This window comes from Panulirus ornatus, chromosome 12, assembly GCF_036320965.1.
Source record: "Panulirus ornatus isolate Po-2019 chromosome 12, ASM3632096v1, whole genome shotgun sequence".
NCBI classification, from domain to species: domain Eukaryota; kingdom Metazoa; phylum Arthropoda; class Malacostraca; order Decapoda; family Palinuridae; genus Panulirus; species Panulirus ornatus.
The window spans coordinates 25,564,976-25,587,475 of record NC_092235.1 but is presented as its reverse complement, the minus strand read 5'-3'; the positions used below and the strand labels follow the sequence as shown (position 1 = coordinate 25,587,475).

The window sequence follows — 22,500 nt, the reverse complement described above, 5'->3', positions numbered from 1 at the left end:
GTGAAGGAAAAAAATAGATTCGCTTGTGTTCGTCAGAAGTAACACTCAAAATAGCCATAAGAGTTTACTTACTGTACAGTGAAATTATCTAAACCTGGAAGTCCAGAGTCCAGTGTTGCTGCGGCAAGAGTCGAGGGAGGGAGCGAGGGGTGGAGTCTCCTGATGGAGGGACAAGAGGGTGGGAGAAGGAACGACAAGATTTGCATCATGGTTTGGAGTTACGGGGATCAGGAGGGGGAAGCCGTGGCCGGCCCAAGACACACACACACATAGGATGGTGGGAGAGGCTCAGAGGGCGCAAGGGTGGAGGGAGGGTGGAATGAGTCTTCGATATCAGGGAATTTGCGTCAGGGCGTCGGGGCAAGACAAGGCTGAGGACTTCAGGGGAATACGTAACTATGATAAGGGACGGGGAACCAGTTAGGGCGAGGGAAAGAGTGGAATTCAAGGACGAAAGTCTAGGAAATTGTGTACCTGAGGAGTGGTGAGGGAGGGAGGGATTCAAGGGCAAGGGCCAGGGTTGGACCTAAGGGGAGAGAAGTTCTGAAATTGTGTGCAGAAGTTGGGATGCGACGGACGAGCTGCGGTGGAGGGTTAGGTCCTGGGCGTGGCTGGTACCCGTCCGTCCGCTCCGGTTGGCCTCGACCCCGCGCCTCACAGGCCCAGGCCCCCCACTCCTCCTGTAGCCTCCCCTGCCTCATCGTGTTCACTCACAGGTCAAGGAAGACACAGGTATCGCGACGCCCGGGGTGACCAGGGGTGGCGGAAGTGCATCACCTTCGTGAGAATGTCGGAAGAAAAATTAGAAAAAGAAGAAAAAAAAACGGGAATTTCAGAACGTCTCGGGAAAGCCCTCTCGGAAGACAAAGACAAGACGCTCCGGCAATAATACTGGTAATCATACCAATATAGAGGGACTTTTAGTCCTTACGAATCGAACTCTGAATTACCAATGTGTTTCACCCTTGGCTTCACAGACGCCCCACGGAAGGTCTTAACAATACCATCTCCGCTCCACCTGTATTTAACTCCTGCCAGCCTGAACCCCCATACAAACCATCGTATCAACACGACCCTCAAAATCATCGCTCATACCATTTCCTCTCACTCCCCGCCAAGGGCCCTCAGCTGAGGGAGGGAGGGAGGGAGGGAGCGGTGGGTTTCGAACCTAACTTGTGGATGTGAGAAACGGCGATCCCCTGATGTTCTCCTGATGGGCTCCTGATGCCGACCTCGGCCAGCCCGCCACTTGGAGGAAGGTAAAGAAGAAAAAAAAAATAAAGCATCAACTGGGAACTTCAGCCCCACATTCAGTATCCTTGCCAGGCATCGCCATGGGAGGGAGGACCAAAACCCCCGGAGGTATAATTCACCAGACCCCCAGGGGCTCGCTAATCTTACCCCATTTGAGCAAGGCAGTACGACCCCTGGGGCCAAAGGCTGTGCGCCACGACCACCTCCCCTTGAGCACGACGGCGCGACTACCTTAGCACGTCGGTACGACCTCCTCGAGCATACGACACCCGTCAGCACCACGGTACGACCCCCCGACCCCCTTCGGGTATGACGACCTGGCTTGTACTTCAGCCGAGGGTCGTACTACACCCATGCTCCGGGTGGTCGTACCGTCGCGTTCGCTTGGGGTCGTGCCTACTCAGCGCCCAGACTCATTATCCTGTGATGGATATGTCGTGAATCCTTTTACCCCGGATAACAATAGACGCGAGGCACGCCATCACGAACATCTTGAAAAAAAACGGGACACGAAATCATATTTAGGACTGTGATGACTGGAAGGTAATCCATAACTACACAGCAACGGAGAAAACCCTCAGTGAATTATATTTTGGACTTAACCAGTCATCCCTCGACCTGTCGCCCCTCACACTCAAACAGTCGACCTCGACCAGTTGCCCTCGACCTGTCGTCCTCACACTCAAATAGCCACCCTAGACCTCGCCCTCGACCGGTTACCCTCGACCGGTTACCCTCGACCTGTCGCCCTTACACTCAACCAATCACCCTCGACCTTCACCTGTTGTCCTCGACCTCAACCTCCACCTCTCGCCCTCGACTTCCCTCCGCCCCGTCGTCCTCGACCTTCTCCTTTCGCCCCCGGCATACACTCGACCCTTTGCGGTAGCTCTTATGAAAAAAAAAAAAAAAACCCGCCGCCTCTTCCATGGCCGACATTCAATTTCTCTTCCTACCTGCCACTAATGACGACCTCCCCCGGTCGTCCCTGCACCGTTCCGTCGTCCACGGAAGCGACAGCGGTGTCGTAAGTTCAAGGGTCGTACCGTCGTGTTCGAGGCTGATGCTGTGGTGTTCAAGGGTCGTAACGTCGTGTTCGAGGCTGGTGCTGTCGTGTTCAAGGGTCGTAACGTCGTGTTCGAGGGTAGTACTGTCGTGCTTGAGGGTCGTACCGTCGTGCTAGACCACAAAATACATCATCAGCTCAAGCAAGTCTTTTGGTCCAAAACAGAATCACTAACGGTGTCAACCATACCAGTCGCTAAGGACATTATCTCCTAAATTTTGAAGTGTATCATCAGTTTAAAGTTATACTTTGGGGACCTGTAACACTAACGCCAAAGTATCAATTTGTGGCCCTATATCAGCTAACACCAAAGTATTAAACTGGGATCTTGTAATACTTTAGTCAAAAATACATGAAATCTGAGACCCCCCCTTTTTTTTTTAACACCAACACGTTAAAATAATTTCATACAGCGAACACTGACAACTCACCCCCGTCTCGAAATAATTCCCCCCCCCCCCTCCCCACAATAAAATTAAATTCCCTCTAAATTAACAACACGAGTTATAAATAACAAATGTAATTATTCAACCCCATTAAAGTCCGCTGCATCGCCCTCATTCCTAAAAATAACTTTAAATCAGGGACCCTTAAAAGTAACGAATAAATGTATGCAAATCAACCTTTTAAAAGCAAACAATAAAAAGTTGCAAACTCGACTTGATAAACATACGTAATAAACAACATATCTAACTATTTTTCTCCCTCTTGTATGCGTTACAATGCCGTCACACCAAACAAATTATCATCGTAACACATCCGTCACACCATGCGCGTTCACATCGTAACACATCCGTCACACCATACACGCTAACACCGTAACACATCCGTCACACCATACACGCTAATTCGTAACACATCCGTCACAACACACGCTAACATCGTAACGCAGACGTCACACCGCACTAACAACGTAACACAAGCCGTCACACGCAACGCCCGCCCCTCTTAATCATTTCCTGTTTACGAAAGCCACGTCACATCAATCCCCCCCCCCACCCGTCCCCCCTCTTTAACACAGCTGCCGCCCCATTCCATCAAACACAATTCCGGACGGTCTCAATTACTTACCCCCCACCCCATCCCTATACACCACAGCTTCTAGCCATGCCCCTATCCCCATAACCCACCTCCTCCAAATGCATATACCACTCCTTAATCCCTTACACCACTGTCTTCCTTGCCCCCCACGACAGTACGATCCTTGAGCACGACGGTACTATCCTTGAGCACGGCGGTGCGATCCTTGAGCACGACGGTACGATACTTGAGCACGACGGTGCGATCCTTGAGCACGACGGTACTATCCTTGTGCACGACAGTGCGATCCTTGAGCACGACAGTACGATCCTTGTGCACGGCGGTGCGATCCTTGAGCACGACGGTACGATACTTGAGCACGACGGTGCGATCCTTGAGCACGACGGTACTATCCTTGTGCACGACAGTACGATCCTTGAGCACGACGGTACGATCCTTGTGCACGACGGTGCGATCCTTGAGCACGACGGTACGATCCTTGTGCACGACGGTACGATCCTAGAGCAATGACGGTACGACCCTTGAGGATGACGTAACAACACTAATGACCTGGCCCTTATCATCTACCACCTCATGGACTTACGCACTTAACACACAAGTGTACGAACGAGCGATCATGTACAATTTACAGAATTCCGCACAACGCACCAAACATACCGAACATACATACAAAGATGACGTGCTCTTCACCACCTCAAACAGGTAAACACATCATCCACGCACATCAGGAACTAACACCTTTCTCCCACTCCTTGAGCGATGCTCAGACAGAACCAGAAAGAAGTTAGGTCGTATTCCAAAGCCTCCGGCGATGAACCCCAGACAATTCTCCTGTATCCGAAAGCCCCAGAGCCAGATCTATATAAATATAAAATCATCCGAAACTCCTATAAAAAAAAAAATAATCCGGACACACGAGCCTTTCCTCAGGATCCGAAATCCCTTGAGTAGAGACCCGAAATAACCCCCTCGTGCCACAAGGCTCCATCGGGTCCGAAAAATGTTTCGACTCCCCTCCAGTCCAGGAAGTGCCTCAGGACTGGACATTCCTGGGGTACGGTACACCCGCTCTACATGCGACCTTCCTCTCGCCATCTATGGAGGGGTCGGCGCCTCTTGGCCAATATTAAGTACCATTTGCGCCATAAACAGGGCTGTTCCACAAGCCCGACTCGCACTCTAGCGGCCAAAAAGGCGAATATAAAAACTCGTAGAATGCTTACGAAGTAGTCCGCATCTCTAAATCAACTTGTCATGTTGAAAGACATTCTCAAACTGTTACCAAACATCATAATCCTAATCTTGCCACTTAATAACACACACGGACACTCTTCCACCATCAGAAACAAAATCTGATCATGCTTCGATTCTTATAATAACATTCTAAATATGAAATAAAAAAAAAAGCCAAAGGAACATTTCAGAGCCTGATACCTATGGTCCCCGAAGCCCACCTTGCGGTACAACTCTCATATGTAGCAACGACAACCTTCTCCGGCTGGTGTGAGGCGTCCCTCTCCTTTCAAAACCTGCACCACTCACCCCCGCGAGGTGCAGGCACACATGGTCATCCAGAGCACCCTTATTAATCACCCTAGGAATACACATGGACCATATGTCCTATTCTTGACCAATAACATCATGATGTATATAATAAATCACTTGTAACGAAAAAAAACTACAGCATGATAAGGTACACCTCTCATATATATATATATATATATATATATATATATATATATATATATATATATATATATATATATACACACACACACACATACACAAGCCACGTTCCTCTCCCGGCTGCTCCTAACCCTTTTCGTCCTCAATAAGACCATAAATCTATGCCAACTGACACAGAGCTCGACCTCGCATTCGTGGAACCTTTCATCCGTATATGTACTGTACTTCTAACATCAATAAGAACTAATAGTATATATATATATATATATATATATATATATATATATATATATATATATATATATATATATATACACTAAGGTCACGTCAAAGGCACACCCTCAGTAAAGTCTTACCGTCGTGCCCAAGGGGTAAGATTCCCTCCAGATACCATGCAAATACATAACCGAAATAATGCATGCGAACTGAATAGAATCCTTTACCAAAGGATATGATTCAATATTGTAATATAAATTCTCTAATGATTACAGTAGAACAAAGCAAATCCTCCACATAACACTGAATTTATATCCGCCTTTAAATAACTCGTCAGGTAAAGCCGTTCCAAAAAAAGAAAGTCACGTAATATACACAGATGTGGCAGGCCTGAGTTGGTTTACACTAATGACGCGGCTCGCCGCAGAAAACGGAACCTCAGGCAACTGCCGTCACTAGACAAATATTCCCAAAAACTTATCAGCGATGCACACATCACCGTAAATCACCCTTACGTAAGGCCATCATAAAGTTTCTTCTCCCTTAACTCATGCAAAATAGGAATATTACTTTTTTTTTTCTCTCCCATTACATGATACTAAGAGTATACCATTATCTTGCAAATACTTGTTTTCCCTATCGTAATGTTGCATATGGCTGCTTTTACCTCTTTCATGCATGGAGTACGCAGCGTGTTTCCTATATTATGTAATCCTCCACCTCCCTCCACCCACCCATTACTTATGTAAGGCTAGAATCCCACAAACGATATTCGACGCTAAAACATCTAAAAAAAAAATATATATATATAAAAAATTCTCCAACCTGCAACAGTTCTCGTCTTGTATCATCAGAAATACTGACAAAAGCATCGGATGTCTTCATGAAATATTTTCCCACTTCCTATCTCTCTCGCTGCACTCACAATTTTCCTCGTTGCCTCACCTGAGCACACGACTCATTTCATGCCATGAAACGAGAAACGTAGCCGGATCGCAGACATTCTCCCAATTTCACTCTCATAAGCCACTAACTCAACTAATGGTCTGTGACTTTTGAGTTCACTCACTTTCCAGGGGCAGTATAGTGTTAGGAAGATCTACATCACCGTCTTCCCGACAGTTAATAAACATCTTTAAAAAACAATTTGTTCAACTTTGTCTTGGCCCAATGGCATATGTCACACTTCAAAATCAACGGGCTTCTCGGCTTTATAAACAAAGAGTACCGACAAGATGGGATGACACTGTTTAACTCAGAACAAACGTCCCACCGGCTTGGCTGCGCCATCGATCGCCATAATTGTTCTTCGCCAACGTTACCATCTTGGTGAACAATTAATGAACTTACCCTAGGAACGTGTCGCCCTCTGGCTCCTCACTAATCTTCCACTCATCGTCTAACTCCTTCAGGATGACGGATATCCGGGAGGAACTGTTCTGCTTGCCACGGGACACTTTGGCCATGGCGTTTTTGATCATGGAAAAGGGTGAATTGCCATTCTTGCCGTGCTTGAAATTGTCGACGCCAATCCAATCTGTCGTGGAACTCCGGTCGTACAGGTGGTCGTTGTCGTTCCCATCGTGGCCAATCGTGTTCAGCGACTGGTACGACCGTGACAACCCAGCGCGAATAGAACGGATGGAGGCCATTTCGTTTGCAAATTAACAAAGTTGCAATATCACTAAACAAAAGGCTCGAAAACACAAAATACAGGGTTTAAAAATTCTCCAACATACGTGTTCAGTTGACAGTACTGTAATGTATTAATATATAAAACTTCTAAGTTTTACTAATCTATCATCATCAAACGGGGGGGAAAAACAGTATCTGGATGGATCAATGTTAACAAACAGGTGACAATCTTCAGTTAAAACACCGTCACTTGCTTCCCATATGCAAATCTTTAGAACACTAAATACGTAGCAGATGTTGCACCGCGCCTTGCTACACACACACACACACTCAAACTCAAAATAAATAAAATAAAACGCTGGGGAAAAACTGGTGCTGGAGGATAAGGGATCGAGTCACACTTGCCCACGTCCCCTTGGTGCCCGCACACCCAGCCACTGACTACGAGACCAAACTTCCCACCTGGCTCGAACCTACCGCACCACCACCACCACACCTGCACACACACACGCACGCACAAACATCCACGTGCGGGGGAGAGATCACCTAAGAACGTACGAACACACACACACACACAGACCACATCCCATGCCAGACTTGTGTGTACGATCAACGAACCAAATGGGCTCACTTATCTACCTATTTTCACTATATATCTTCCTTGTAAACGTACCATTATTTCACTTACCTTTTCTTAGGAAGTTTGTATGTATAAAATCACAATAAAAGTCGCAAAAATTTCGTTAAAACTTGCTAAAAACGGGCACAGACTAAAATCGTGTGTACATATTTCACGCCGTCGTTTACAAATAACAGCTGATAGTGCTGACGTGCCCGACGCCATCTGTTGGCAGAAAAGTGAACCACTCGGGAAAAGTCTCATGGCTTGAAGAAAACGGTTCACTTTACTTTTCTCTAAAATTACCTCATTAACTCGGCTAGATTGCTTCCTACACTGAAACTGAAGAGATTCATGCAAGGAAACTCATGCATAACTGATTATACATGACTGAATTCTCGATGCGGGTAAACACTATTGACTACTGGGTCGAAGTTTTCTTAATCGAATTCTGATTATCGAAGCAAGTCTAGAGTTCACGATACTTGGAGCATTTTTGTACCAAGTTGACTAGACTGCCTCTAGGAAAGCCCCCAGGGAGACAGACTTGAGAGTGGGATCGGGCAAACCTGGTTGAAACAAAAGTTAACTTTTTATGCTTTTGCCTATGTTCATCTCAACATGGACGAACAAGTTTGGCCGATGACGTTTCGTCGATAGCAAACTAAGGTATAACATTCACAGAAAATGACATTTACTGAGAAAGGTGAAGACTGATTTTCAACGGCATTACAGTAGTAATTCCTTACACACTTTCTCACGCGTTATAAATTAATGAAATAGTCTATTACTGTATGTTGGGAGGTACGCAGCATTTAATAGTGCTAACCATAGCACTAGAATGCTTTATGTGACCGTGCTCGGTATGAGTCAACTTTTAGCGAAAGAAAATGACGTCAGCAGAGCGATCGATACCCTCCGGTCACGAAGCATTGCCCAGGAGATATACAAGCATTGTTTGCCTAAATTATCTGATATCACCCGGCTATAAGAATGGAAACTAGAATTTCAGGTATTATTCAACCGGACTATATATCAATTACCCAGTAACTGGCAACAATAAACGGACGCCAAAATTCACTTACACTAATTTCTGCATTTAGATTATCTGACTTTTAATGCAGGACTTTTAAGTGACAAAGTCAATCGGTTTCGATAAATGATGAAAAAATTCATCAAAATGTTGAAACAATTTTTTACGATTACACTAGACGCCTGACCTTACCTAACCGAAGTAAAAATCAGTTCCATAAAAGCGGGGAAAACTTTTATAGAAATTAGGTTTCCTTATATACTCCCTGATGGTTATAAATCAGAAATGCTTCATACAGAATAACGCTATTTCACTATTTCGCTAACATATAAACAGCTGGAAAATGGCATTTCCAAAAGCACTGTTGTCCTTAGAATTTTAAAAATTCATTCGTTTCCTGATTTTCATTTCAATTCATTTACGTCTACCATTTGCATTATTTTTTTTTTTCGATATTTTCCTTGTACGAATAAAGTCATTACTTAATCATTCCTGGGTATCATGGCAAGAGAAAGGACATACGGTAACTATGATATTCCTTCGTCTACAATTACTAGATTTTAATAATGTCGATCTAGGCCTTATGTTTAAACCCTTGCAACATATGGTACGATTCTCAAGCACTGCAGAACGATTCATGGGTATGATAAACTGGCCTTTTGTCAGACCAAAGGCTGGGCTATCATAATCAAAGGCCGTACCGTCGTGCTCAAGGGTCGTACCCTCGTGCTCATGGGTAGTATCGTCGTGCTCAAGGGTCGTATCGTCGTGCTCAAGGGCCGTACCATCGTGTTCAAGCGATTTACGAGTTAGTTAATTCTCTGTATCATAAAACTCTATGGAAATTGACGTATCACTTCAAAACAAGTGGGCAGACACTTTCCCCTTCCGTACAACCCTTTAAGGTCAGGTCAGAGGGTACACCAACATAATACCCATGGGTCGTACCGTTGTGCTCAAGGGTCGTATTGTCGTGCTCAAAATCGTATCGTTGTGCTCAAGGGTCGTTCTGTCGTGCTCAAAGATCGTACCGCCGTGCTCAAATATCGCATCGTCGTGCTCACGAGTCGCACCGTCCGTTCGCTATGATCATACCGTCGTGGCCTCCATGTCTGGCGACGTAGTCAACTGGCTCCATATCTGGAGACAAGGTCCACTAGCCTCCATGTCTACAGTCTGGCTCCATGGAAAAGAATAAAAAAAAAAAAAGAGAACTGACACCTAACATTTCAAACAGCTTCTGTCGACGGGACACACCCATGGACACCCCACATCAGGCCCCCCTGGGCCACACCTACACCAGCCCCTTACCGCAGTCCCCCCTGCGTGAGAGATTTGCCAAAGAAAGCCTCAGGTGCAAGGGAAAAAAAAAAAATCCTCACACCGGAAACAATGGTCGCATCACGTTACGCTAGTCACGTGACGTCGTCGATTTTTGCCTGTTTGTAAACAAACCCGTGAGGATCGTTAACGTTCAGCTGGGGCAGCCTAGCTGATCTTATCTTTAGATATGGTATCTTTCCTACGTTGTGCTGTTTGTGATGACACAGACAGCGTGTGGATTCTTTGGTGCATTGCGACCCACCACCAACATAAAAACACTGCCAGTCATCCCTGCTGATAAAATTTAACATATTACACATAACACTGGCACGGAAAACCTGGCGTCCTCGCCTTGTTCTTCGGGTATTATTACGGTCACGACTCTCACGTCTGTTTGCATCCGTATTGCCAGAACCTCGATTTGAGGCAAGCATCTGGCTGCTGCTTCCCATAATGCCCGTGCTGAGACCAGCCACTCCAGGATTGGCCGTTAGAATACTACTTTCTTTCCTTGTACGTCAAAGCTGTAAAAATATCTCCCTTCTTTTTTCTCTTCCTACTGTTCATTTTTCATATCTATATCTGATAAACCAATATATTTTACAGTTTCATTCGACATAGCTTCGATTGGGGCAATTCCCGTGCCATTTTGATTCTATGAAAAAAATCACCAAAGTATGAGCGGATAAGTGGATAACTGAATAGATAAGTAGATGCATGAATAGAAACACATGGATAGATTGAATTTATCAGAAAGGTGAATAAACATAAGAGCATCAGGTATATCAAATAAAAATATAGTTAATATATAAATAAATAAAATTGCATAATTTCTTCCTTCCTGAACAGCTGGCTATAATTGAACAAAGATGATTCCTGAGATGAATTACGCCTCTCCCTCCTTTCACAGGAATCTATAATGACTTTAACACACCAATTTTACTCCTCATCATTTTGCACATTGCAAGATGATTTTGCTACCAATGCTTCCACACAGAAATACAAAACCGGAAGTAAAAAATTCTGTAAAGATGGTATTCGGTTCATGGAAGCATTACCGAATAGCAAAGACGGTGGTCCCGCCCTCACTAATCAGCTAGCTTTATGTCCAATACAAGAAATCCTGATTGGACGCAGGATATTTTCATCCCGGGGAAATCATTGGCTTAAAAGACGACCAATTTGGAATACTGGTCGACCCAGTATGTCCTGGACGCCTGGTGTGGATCTTCCCGCGCAATTTCCTTTCCAGACCATGATTGCAATAGGCTATTTCTTACCTGATTGTGGTAGAGGGAGGTGTTTATACTAGCTCCCTAATAGCTGACGCAAGGCCAGCTAGAACCGTCCCTGGACAGACCATTCATTACCCTAATCTAAAACTTTTTCATATTCAAATTCAATAACATTCTTTTGGGCCAAACACATAATCAAGATTACTAGAGAAATATCTTTATATATGAAAGGAAAACTAGTACATAAAATCAGTACTCCTACAGAAGTCAGGTTGAGATGAAACTAAACCACAAATTACCTCCATCCCCATTGGGAAAACATGGGGGAATGTTGGCAACAATATTATATTAGCCTTACAGTTATCGAATGAGGTATGTTCATGTGACACTGAGTAATGGCAAACCATCGTCATGGTTTCGCAGTGTTAGCCAAATGGACAGGCCAGTCTAAAGAATGTCTTTCTGAATGTATAAGTTCCTATCCATGTTAATCCATTAGAGATCCTATGTACGCAGCTAAGTCACTGGAAATGAAGGCGGACAGTACATTAACACAAGCATTTATAGAAGTTCTCGGAACTCTCCTATGTTACTTACGTATGTGATATAAATTTCCAATTTCTTTTCGCGCCAACCACACGCACCATTTAAATACACTTTGTCGAACGCTTGGCCTTTCTGCGTTGTCAAATAAACACAAGTAAAGTTGAGATAGTCTTTCCCTCCTCAAGTCGGCGCCATTTAATTGGTTGATGAGCGCGAAATGTCTGCCCTGTTGGTTCTTATAGCATTATGATATAACACAAAAAATGTCGGAAATCAGACATGGATACCATAAATGTTGATTTTATGCCGCGTTTAAAGTGTTCAGATTAATTCTTTAACCATATACTGCACAACGTACTATATCGATGTATAGGCCCTTGTTCTATGAACATCCAAAATCCAAAATTCCTGTTCGATGTACCCGCCAGTCGAAAAAGCCTTAAAAAACACCTTCCTTAAGTGATAATGATTAAACTCTACACGCTCTCGATGCATACATGGCCATTTTTGTGTTGTTGACGTAGACTATGATAATACAAACTAGTAGTAGTGTAAAAGAAAACTAGTGTTGTATATGAAGGCCAGTGAACAATGTAGTAGCTCACGAGTAAAGGTTGTGTTCGCTAGCAATATCTAGCGCTCATTCTGTTTGGGTCTTGAAATATTCGTCGCTGAAGGTGTTTACATCCTAGACTCTACAGCCTTGACGTGTTGTCGGAGTAAATCTTCACGTATATCTTTTATTTTGTGTCTTGTCAGCTTAAAGATAGATCATATAAGGTGAGCTTTTACTTTGGTATCTGCTGTTGTACCGTATGAGATACAATTAGTATTTATACTTTATAACTTATGTTGATGCTACTGGTGTTTTTAACCTGAGGCCAAGGCATTGGTATGAGGGAGACTGAATTACGTCGTGATTTTGTTGAAATTATTTTCCCTGCACCACTTTAAGTGGAATCAATATCTTATCATGGTGTTTTAAGGTCTATGCAGTTAAATCATTGATAATTAGTATGGTCTTGCAGGACTGTTAACCAGTAACAAAAATTTACAGGTATAGTTCCTCTTGTGGCGTAAGGTTTTCCCATGAATCTATTTTCTAGGATGTTGGCACTTCTAGATTCTGAATTTAGTTATGTCTCGTCAGGTCAGTGTCATGGTAATGGGAAAATTATAGTATTAATGATACAGCCATTCCAGTTTTAACCATTGTTGAAACTACTATTCCTTCAAACATACCCATTTTTGCTCTCTGAGATAATGTCTCTTTTCATACATTCTTCATTGCTCCCAGAACCTTTGCCCCCTCCCCTACCCTGTGACCCACTTCTGTTTCCATTTGCTGCTGAGGAATAGAGTGAATTAGAACTGCGATATACTGGGGTTGATGTGCAGTCCGTGGACTGAATCGGGGTGTGTGAAACATCTGGGGTAAACCATGGAAGGTCTGTGGGGCCTGGATGTGGATATGGAGCAGTGGTTCTGGTGCATTACACATGACAGATAGAGGGGTAGGATAGCGCCAAGAATGGATGAAGGCAAGCATTTCCTCTTTGTCAATCTTTCCTCTCTCATTCTCTCCATATGTCCAAACCAATTCAATACACCCTTTTTTGCTCTTTAACCATAGTTTTTATTTCCACGCATCTCTCTTGCCCTTTCATCACTTGCTGGATCACACCACCTCACACCACATACTGTCCTCAAACATTTCATTTCCAACACATCCACCCACCTCCATACAACCCTATCTATAGCCCATGCTTCACAACCATATAACATTGTTGGAACTACTATTCCTTCAAACATACCCATTTTTGCTCTCTGAGATAATGTCTCTTTTCATACATTCTTCATTGCTAACAGAACCTTTGCCCCCTCCCCTACCCTGTGACTCACTTCTGCTTCCTTGGTTCCATTTGCTGCCAAGTCCACCTCCAGATATCTAAAACACTACACTTCCTGCAATTTTTCTCCATTCAAACATATTTTTTTTATTATACTTCGTTGCTGTCTCGCGTTAGCGAGGTAGTGCAAGAAAACAGACGAAAGAATGGCCCAACCCACCCACATACACATGTATATGATAAATGCCCACACATGCACATGTACATACCTACACATTTCAATGTATACTTACATATACATACACAGACATATACATATATATGTATGTACATATTCATATTTGCTGCCTTCATCCATTTCCTTTGCCACCCTGCCACACATGAAATAGCACCCCCCTCCCCCTGCGCGTGGGTGAGGTAGCGCTAGGAAAAGACAATATAGGCCAAATTCGTTCTCACTCAGTCTCTAGCTGTCATGTGTAATGCACCAAAACCACAGCTCCCTTTCCACATCCAGACCCCACAAAACTTTCCATAATTTACCCCAAACGCTTCTGATGCCCTGGTTCAATCCATTGACAGCACGTCAACCCCAGTATACCACTTCATTCCAATTCACTCTATTCATTGCACACCTTTCACCCTCCTGTATGTTAAGGCTCCAATCGCTCAAAATCTTTTTCACTCCATCCTTCCACTTCCAATTTGGTCTCCCACTTCTCATTTTCTTTACCTCTGACACATATCCTCTGTCATTCTTTCCTCACTCATTCTCTCCATGTGACCAAACAATTTCAATACGCCTTCTGCTCTCTCAACCACACTCATTTTATTACCACACATCTCTCATACTTTCATTACTTACACAATCAAACCACCTCACACCACATATTGTCCTCAAACATATCATTTCCAACACATCCATCGTCCTCCACACAACCGTATCTATAGCCCATGCCTCGCAACCTTATAACATTGTTGGAACGACTTTTCCTTCAAACGTACCCATTTTCACTCTGAGATAATGTTCTCGCCTCCCACACATTCTTCAACGCTCCCAGAACCTTCGCCCCCTCCCCCACCCTGTGACTCACTTTCGCTTCCATGGTTCCATCCGCTGCCAAATCCACTCCCAGATATCTAAAACACTTCACTTCCTCCAGTTTTTCTCCATTCAAACTTACCTCCCTATTTACTCGTCCCTCAACCCTACTGAAATTAATAACCTTTCTCTTATTCACATTTACTCTCAGCTTTCTTCTTTCACACAACCAAAATCAGTCACCAACTTCTGCAGTTTCTCACCCGAATCAGCCATTGTGCATATACCTCATGGTGAAGTGAAGGTTCTGCACATATATACATATATATGTATATTTGTGCAAATTTAATACTTGCTCACCTAAATGCATTGCTGACACCACCCTGCCCCACAGGGAACAGCACAAATTGCATGAAGGAAAAGGAGAATGATAACATTCGCATTCTCTTCATTTCTCCCACATCCGATTGTTGCCCCCTGCATCAGCAGGAAACTGGTGAAGAAAGGCTGCATTTGCTTGCGTCCATACGTGAGCAAATGCACCAAAACCACGGCTCCCAATCCACATCCAGGCCCTACAGACCTTTCTGTGGTTTACCCTGGAGGTTTCACAAGCTCTGTTCAGTCCATTGACAGCATTGTTGATCCCAGTACCCCACATAGTTCCAGTTCACTTGTCCCATGCATGCCTTTTACACTCCTGCTTGTTCAGGCCCTGATCACTCAAAATCTTTTTCTCTCCATCCTTCCATCACCAATTTAGTCTCCCAGTTCTCTTTATTCCTTCCTTTTCTAACACATATATCTTCTTTGTCAACCTTTCCTCACTTATTCTTTCCATATGTACAAACCATTTCAACACATCTGGAGCATCATTATGAAATATGATGAACTTATATCCTATGCAGTTGCTGAAAAACCTAATATTGCAATCTCATAAACATGGGTAAGATTTGGGAATAAACACTTAATTGCTGAGTTAGCAATACCTGGATATAAACTATTTTCATGAGATTGCTTGTACAGGGTAGGTGGTGGAGTTTTGATATACATTTATAAGAATCTCAGGTGCTATTGAGATAAGCAAAGTAGACAAACACATACTTAAGGCTTTCTTTATATCGAAATTGCTGACAAGTTCAAAAGTAAACTATGTCTCGGCTTTATTTCCAGACCTCCTAAGCAAAAAGACAATGATAAGATGATATACAGTGAAATCAAAACTATAGTAAACAATAAAAAGGTTAAGATGTTAGACTTCAAGAGTCCAAACATAAACTGGAACTCATTAACGGGTGACCGATAGGGAACAAGAGTAATGGAACTGATTGAAGATACTTTTCTAAAAGAGTTAATTAAAAAACCAACTAAAGTAAAAACATTCTTGATCTTGTCCTCGCCAGTGACAAACTTAATCAACTCTTGCGAAGTAAGACGAGATTGTCAAACAGCATTCAGAGTTTGATTAGATTAGATATGAATTTAGATTATGAAATGAATGACAACAACTCTTGATCCCAGAGTACAGGTGAGCAAATTTTGAAAATATTAGACACAAAATTCGCAGTACCAATTGGACGAAACTTGTTGATGTTTACACAGTTGAGGAAATGTGGAATAATTTAAAAACACACTCCTTGAGACTGATTTAACATATTATATGAATTATGAAGAGAACTTGCAATATTTCAAAACTGTCATGGATGAATAGAATAGAATAGAATAAAATAGAATAGAAGGACTAATTCCCCAATGGAAGAAACCATGTAAGAAATTCAAATTAATGGGAGCCTATGAAAATCACCAGGAATTAATCAAAATCCAAAGAGAGCGTAAGGTCATAAGATGAGTATATGCAAGGAAGAAATAACAATGTCCTTGGAAGTTAAGCGTAATCCTAAGGAATTCTTCAAATATGTAAGACAAAGGAAGACAATAAAAAAGGAATTGGACCATTACAAAACAATCATGACACACTAACTACTGATGACAAGGAAATGGCTACCATACTAGATTATTCTTTTAACTCCATATTTATCAGAATTGGGACGAAATATTACTGTCTGATGTAGTTAATGTAGATTTCCAAAAGGCTTTTGATAAAGTACCTCACAAGAGACTTATCCATAAACTTAAAGTGCACAGAATCAGTGAAGAACTCTGTATGTGGATCAAAGACTGGCTTACTGGAATAAAGCAGCGTCTAGTATTAAATGGCGAAGCCTCAGATTGGCTAGACGTAATGAGTGATGTGCCACAGGAATCAGTCTTAGGGCCAATTCTTTTCATAATATGCATTAATGACCTAGATTTCGGTCTCATATCTAAGATCTCAACATTTGCTGACGATACTAAACTAGGAAGTAGAGCTGTAAACAGGAAAGACTGCGAAGTGATTGAGAGAGATCTTAACTTATTAGGAGTGGTCAGACAGATGGTAGATGAAGTTTAATGCAGACAAGTGTAAAGTTATGGACTTTAGAGAGAACTTACGTTATGACTGCAAACTATTCAAAAACTACCTAAAGTAAATGAAGAAAAGGACCTTGGAGTTGTCATTAGCAACAATCTGAAATATACTAAAGTATCAAGCAGCAATTGAAATAGGGAACCAAATGTTTGGTTTCATAGCCAGGAACATAGATTACAAGGCATCAGGAACAAATCTCACATTTTATAATTCTCTAGCAAGACCATACCTTGAATATGGTCCCCAAACTATAAAAAAGATGAGGAAAATTAGAGCAAGTACAAAGATGTGCTACAAAATTGATCCTATCCCTAAGAAGTCTGGCATATGAAGAGAGGCTAAAACAATTGGATCTCTTCTTCCTGAAAAACTGTAGACATTGTGGCAACTTAATCCAAGTGTTCAAGATTCGGAACAAATTTGATAAAGTAAATCACAAAAATCTTTTCAAAATACAAGAAAATATGGTTACCAGGACAAATGGAATAAAACTCAAAACTTAAACATGTAGTATGGACGTGGGAAAAAAGCTTCTTTCCCTGTAGGTTTGTTGAGCACTGGAATAAGTTACTGTCAGACATAGTGAATGCTAAGATTATGAATCCTTCAAAATTCGTTGAAAAATATCCTATAGATTCAGGGATACTCTAGAAAAATGCCAGAAATATACTATAAACAACAGTGGTAATGGGGACACTAGAAGGTTAATATGCAGTAGCAGGGAGTCGGAGATAGCTTAAAAACTGCTAAGCGGAATTACCTTTTCTTGTCAAGTAAATTTTATTATTTTTTACCCGACAACCCAGGTATGGGCCAATCAGGCCTCTTGCTGTCTGTCTTTCTCATGTAAACCACTTGTTACCACACATCTCGTTTGTTCTTTCAGTACCTATTCAATCAAGCCACCTCACACCACATATTATCATCAGATATTGGATTTCCAACACATCCAACCTTCTTTGCACAATGCTATCTATAGCCCATGCCTCGCAACCATATGATATTGTTGAAACTATAATTCCTTCAAACATACCCTCTTTTGCTCGAGATAAAATTCTTTCTTTCCACACATTCTTCAGCGCTCTTAGAACATTTGCCTCCTCCCCCACCCTGTGACTCGTTTCCGCTTCCATGGTTCCATTCACTGCCAAGTCCAGTTCCAGAAATCTAACACACTTCAGTTACCCCAAGTTTTCTCCATTCAAACTTACATCCCAACTAACTTGTCCTTCAACCCTATTGAACCTAATAATTTACCTAGCTTTTATTCATATCCACTCTCAACTTTTTCCTTTTACATGCTCTTCTAAACTCAGTCACAAACTTATGCAGTTTCTCTCTCAAATCAGCCACCAGTGCTTTATTATCAGCAGACAATGATTGACTCATTTCTCTCATCCCCCACAGACTGCATACTCGCCCCTTTCTCCAAGGCTCTGTTATTTTCCTCCCTCATCACCCCATCCATAAACAAATAAAACAACCATGGTGCACACCCCTGTTGTAGACCAACCTTCACTTGGGACCATTTACTCTCCTCTCTTCCTACTCATGCACACTCCTTACACCCTTGATAAAGACTTCTCACTGCTTCTAGCAGTTTACCTCCTACATCGTATATTCTGAAGACCTTCCACAAAGCATCTCTGTCAGCCCTGTCATATTCCCTCTCCGGATCCATAAATGCCAGATACAGATCTGTATGTTTTTAAAACAAACACCTGATCCATATGTCCTCTACCACTTCTGAAACCATACTGTTCCTCTCCAGTCTGATGCTCTGTGCATGCATTCACCCCCACAGTCAATACCCACCATACAACTTAACAGGAACACTCAACAAACTTGTACCTCTGTAGTTTAAATACTCATCTCCATCCCCTTTGGCTTTATACAGTGGCACTGTACGTGCATTCCATTAATCCTCAGGTTTCTCACCATGATTCATTCATATGTTGAATATCCTTACCAACCAATTAACTACACAATCACCCTTCTTAGTAGATTTTTTCTCTGATGTTGAAGGCTCCAGCCATGGACAAATGTCTATATAAAGGCCAGGCTTTAATTGAAATATAGAGGGGATTATGAAAGGGAAAAAGAAGAGACAGAGAAAAGTATTTACGAATTTTGGAGGAAGTGAAAAACCTGTTTTTTAAGATGTGCTGGGTCAAAGTTATTGGGAAAGACATGAGAAGATAGAGTTCCAAATTTTCAAAGTGTAGGGAAAGAAATAGTTATCAAAATGACCTACCTTTGAGTGCCAATGGCCACACAGTAATCATATAACACTTTTGCCTGCCAAGTATTGTATGGTCTAGCTAGTGGTGGGGGCACACAAGCAGCCAGCTCTTGGGAGGAAAACCAAAGTATTACCTATAGAAGAGGGAAAATGAAGTAGCATTACAATGTAGGACAAGGTCAGGTTTGGAAGTTAACCTGGGAGAGTTTATAAGTTGGGCCACTTTTGACTCTGTCAAGGAAGGATGCAAAGCTAGAACCACTCCAGATGTTAGAGCAGTACTCCATACAAGGATGAATCAATCCTTTGTATAAACAGAACAACTGTTTAGAATTGAAGAAGTTTCAACATCTAAATGGGATGCCCAGTTTCTTAGAGGCAGACTTAGCTATTCTCATAGTGTGGGATTTCCAAGAAAGACTAGATGTTACAGTAATACCACGTATGTTCATTGAGTTAAGAGGTGAAATTACACAACTGTCAAAGGAGAGATGAGACTTGTAAAGAGTTTTCAATAGACAGAGGAGTAGAAACTGGGTCTTGGAGGCATTAAACTAAACTAGTTTTGTCTACCTCAGTGCAATATCCAAGTGTGATTTTATTGAGGAAGCTGTGTGAAGATGAGATGCAGATCGAGTGAGAGAAGAAGGAGCAGAATTGAAGGATGTAGATGAATGCAGTGTTAAGCCATCAGCATGTGAGTGCATTTGAGTTTTGGAAGAGAGGAAGGCATTGAAGAAAAGGGGAGAAAGTGTAGGGGACTGGACAGAACCTTGAGGGACACTGCTGTTGATGGATAATGGGGGTAGGGGTGAGGCTGATCCATCAACTACCACAGAGATAGATCGGTTGGATAGGAAGCTAGAATTTAAGGAGCACAGTGAGGGAGGCAAGCCAATAAAGGGGAGCTTAAGGATGAGACTCCAATGCCACATCCTGTCAAAAGCTTTGGATAATCAGGGGCAACTGTACATGACACCACAAAATCTTTTAAGGACAATGACCAGACATTGATAAGATAGGAAAGAATATCACCAATGGATCTTGCCATATAGAAGCCACACTAGTGATCAGAGAGAAGACTGTGAGTTTCATTGTGTCTAAGGGTATGGTAATTGAGGAGGGATTCAAATACTTTGGAAATGGTAAATGTCAAAGCAATAGGACAATGGTTAGAGGGGCCTGAGTGGTCACCCTTCTTAGGGATGGGATGTATCAATGCAAGCTTCCAAGGAGAAGGAAAAGTTCTTGTTTTTAAACAGGAATGGAACAGATGAGCAAGCACAGAACATGCAGATGGGTACCATCTGGACCATAATCCTTGCTTGTGTCCAGAGAGAGAAGTGCTTTTTGAACAGTCCAAACAGAGATTAAGGGGAGGGTCATGGGATAAGTAAGAGGAGCATACGAGGGTGAAAGAATGTTTGTCATCCAAGGTGGAGTTTGTGGAGGAACGGAAACGAGAGTTGCTGTGTCTACGGGATAGACAGCTATAGTACTGTTGGTACAGAAAAGTGAAGGAAAGGTAGAGTGACAGAAGCTGTGAGATGCCATTTGCTAAAAACCAGAAAGACCTATCAGTGGATGACAAGGAGAGGTTATTGCATTTCCTTTGAATAAAGGAGTGCTTTGCCTGATGGTTAATGTGCTTGCAATGATTATGGGCAGTGATAAATGCTGAATGGGAGTCAGGGGAGGGAGAATTTTTCGAAGCCCAATAAGCCTGATCCCTTGCCCGAATGGCTTCAGAACAGGAATGATTGAACCATGGACTGAAGATGAGGGTTACCATACTATCCTCATTGCCTGCTTCATTACCATGTAGTATGTGATGCTGTTAACATCTATTGATGTCTGTATATTTTCTTCCATCTGTGATTTGTTAATAGTTGCTTCTGAAGGTATGTTGATATACACAGAAGTGCTTAAGCAAATTTTCCTGCTTTGATTTTCCTTCATGGCCCACATGTTCGTCTGTGATTGCCACGTGTCTGCTTTTTGAGTACATCCTATATATGTGTTATTTATTTATAATATTTTTTTATTATACTTTATCGCCGTTTCTCGCATCAGCAAGGTAGCACCAGGAAACACACAAAGAATGGCCCATCCACTAATATATACACACACACACACACACACATATATATATATATATATATATATATATATATATATATATGTTTGAGGACAATAGGTGGTGTGATGTTGTTTGATCAAGTAAGTAATGAAAGGGTAAGAGAGATTTGTGGTAATAAAAGGTGTGGTTGAGAGAGCAGAAGAGGGTGTTTTGAAATGGTTTGGTCACATAGAGAGAATGAGTGAGGAAAGATTGACAAAGAGGATATATATGTCAGAGGTGGAGGGAATGAGGAGAAGTGGGAGACCATATTGGAGGTGGAAAGATGGAGTGAAAAAGATTTTGAGTGATTGGGGCCTGAACATGCAGGAGGGTGAAAGGCATGCAAGGAATAGAGTGAATTGGAACAATGTGGTATACTGGGGTCGAGCTGTCAGTGGATTGAACCAGGGTATGTGAAGCTTCTGTGGTAAATCATGGAAAGTTTTGTAAGGCCTGGATGTGGAAAGGGAGCTGTGATTTGGTGCATTATACATGACAGCAAGAGACTGAGTGTGAACAAATGTGGCCTTTGTTGTCTTTTCCTTGTGCTACCTTGCACGTGTGCGGGGGGGAGAAGGGGTGTCATTTCATGTGTGCGGGGTGGTGACGGGAATAAATAAAGGCTGAATTATGAATTATGTACATGTGTATATATGTATATGTCTTTGTACGTATATATATATATATATATATGTCGTAGAAGGCGACTAAAAGGGGAGGGAGCGGGGGGCTGGAAATCCTACCCTCTCTTTTTTTTTTTTTAATTTTCCAAAAGAAGGAACAGAGGGGCCAGGTGAGGATATTCCGAAAAAGGCCCAGTCCTCTGTTCTTAACGCTACCTCGCTAATGCGGGAAATGGCGAATAGTTTGAAAAAAAAAAAAAAAATATATATATATATATATATATATATATATATATATATATATATATATATATGTTGAAATGTATAGGTATGTATATGTGCATATCTGGACATGTATGTATATACATGTGTATGTGGGTGGGTTGGGCCATTCTTTCATCTGTTTTCATGCACTACCTCGCTGATGCAGGAAACAGTGACAAAGTATAATATAATAGACATATATATATATATATATATATATATATATATATATA

At 42.2% G+C, this 22,500-nt stretch overlaps 1 protein-coding gene and 1 long non-coding RNA gene across 6 annotated transcripts in view; one reads left to right on the top strand and one right to left on the bottom strand.

Moving 5' to 3' along the window:
- Positions 1-11,770, bottom strand: part of MESK2 (misexpression suppressor of KSR 2) — a 154,433-nt gene extending 142,663 nt beyond the window's left edge. For 2 of the 5 annotated variants that reach the window (XM_071667565.1, XM_071667563.1), the window contains exon 1: positions 6,614-7,352. In XM_071667565.1, coding sequence (XP_071523666.1) covers positions 6,614-6,915 — 302 coding nt within the window. In that variant the 5' untranslated portion in view covers positions 6,916-7,352. Of the gene's footprint in view, positions 1-6,613; positions 7,404-7,586; positions 7,723-11,705 lie in introns of those variants that run through there. The other 3 variants (XM_071667566.1, XM_071667575.1, XM_071667564.1) reach the window with 3 other exon arrangements.
- Positions 11,771-12,324: 554 nt separating this feature from the next.
- LOC139751893 (uncharacterized) overlaps positions 12,325-22,500 on the top strand; it is a 24,547-nt gene continuing 14,371 nt past the window's right edge. The window contains exon 1 of the long non-coding RNA XR_011713444.1: positions 12,325-12,434. This is a non-coding gene — a long non-coding RNA (uncharacterized lncRNA). The remainder of the gene's footprint in view (positions 12,435-22,500) is intronic.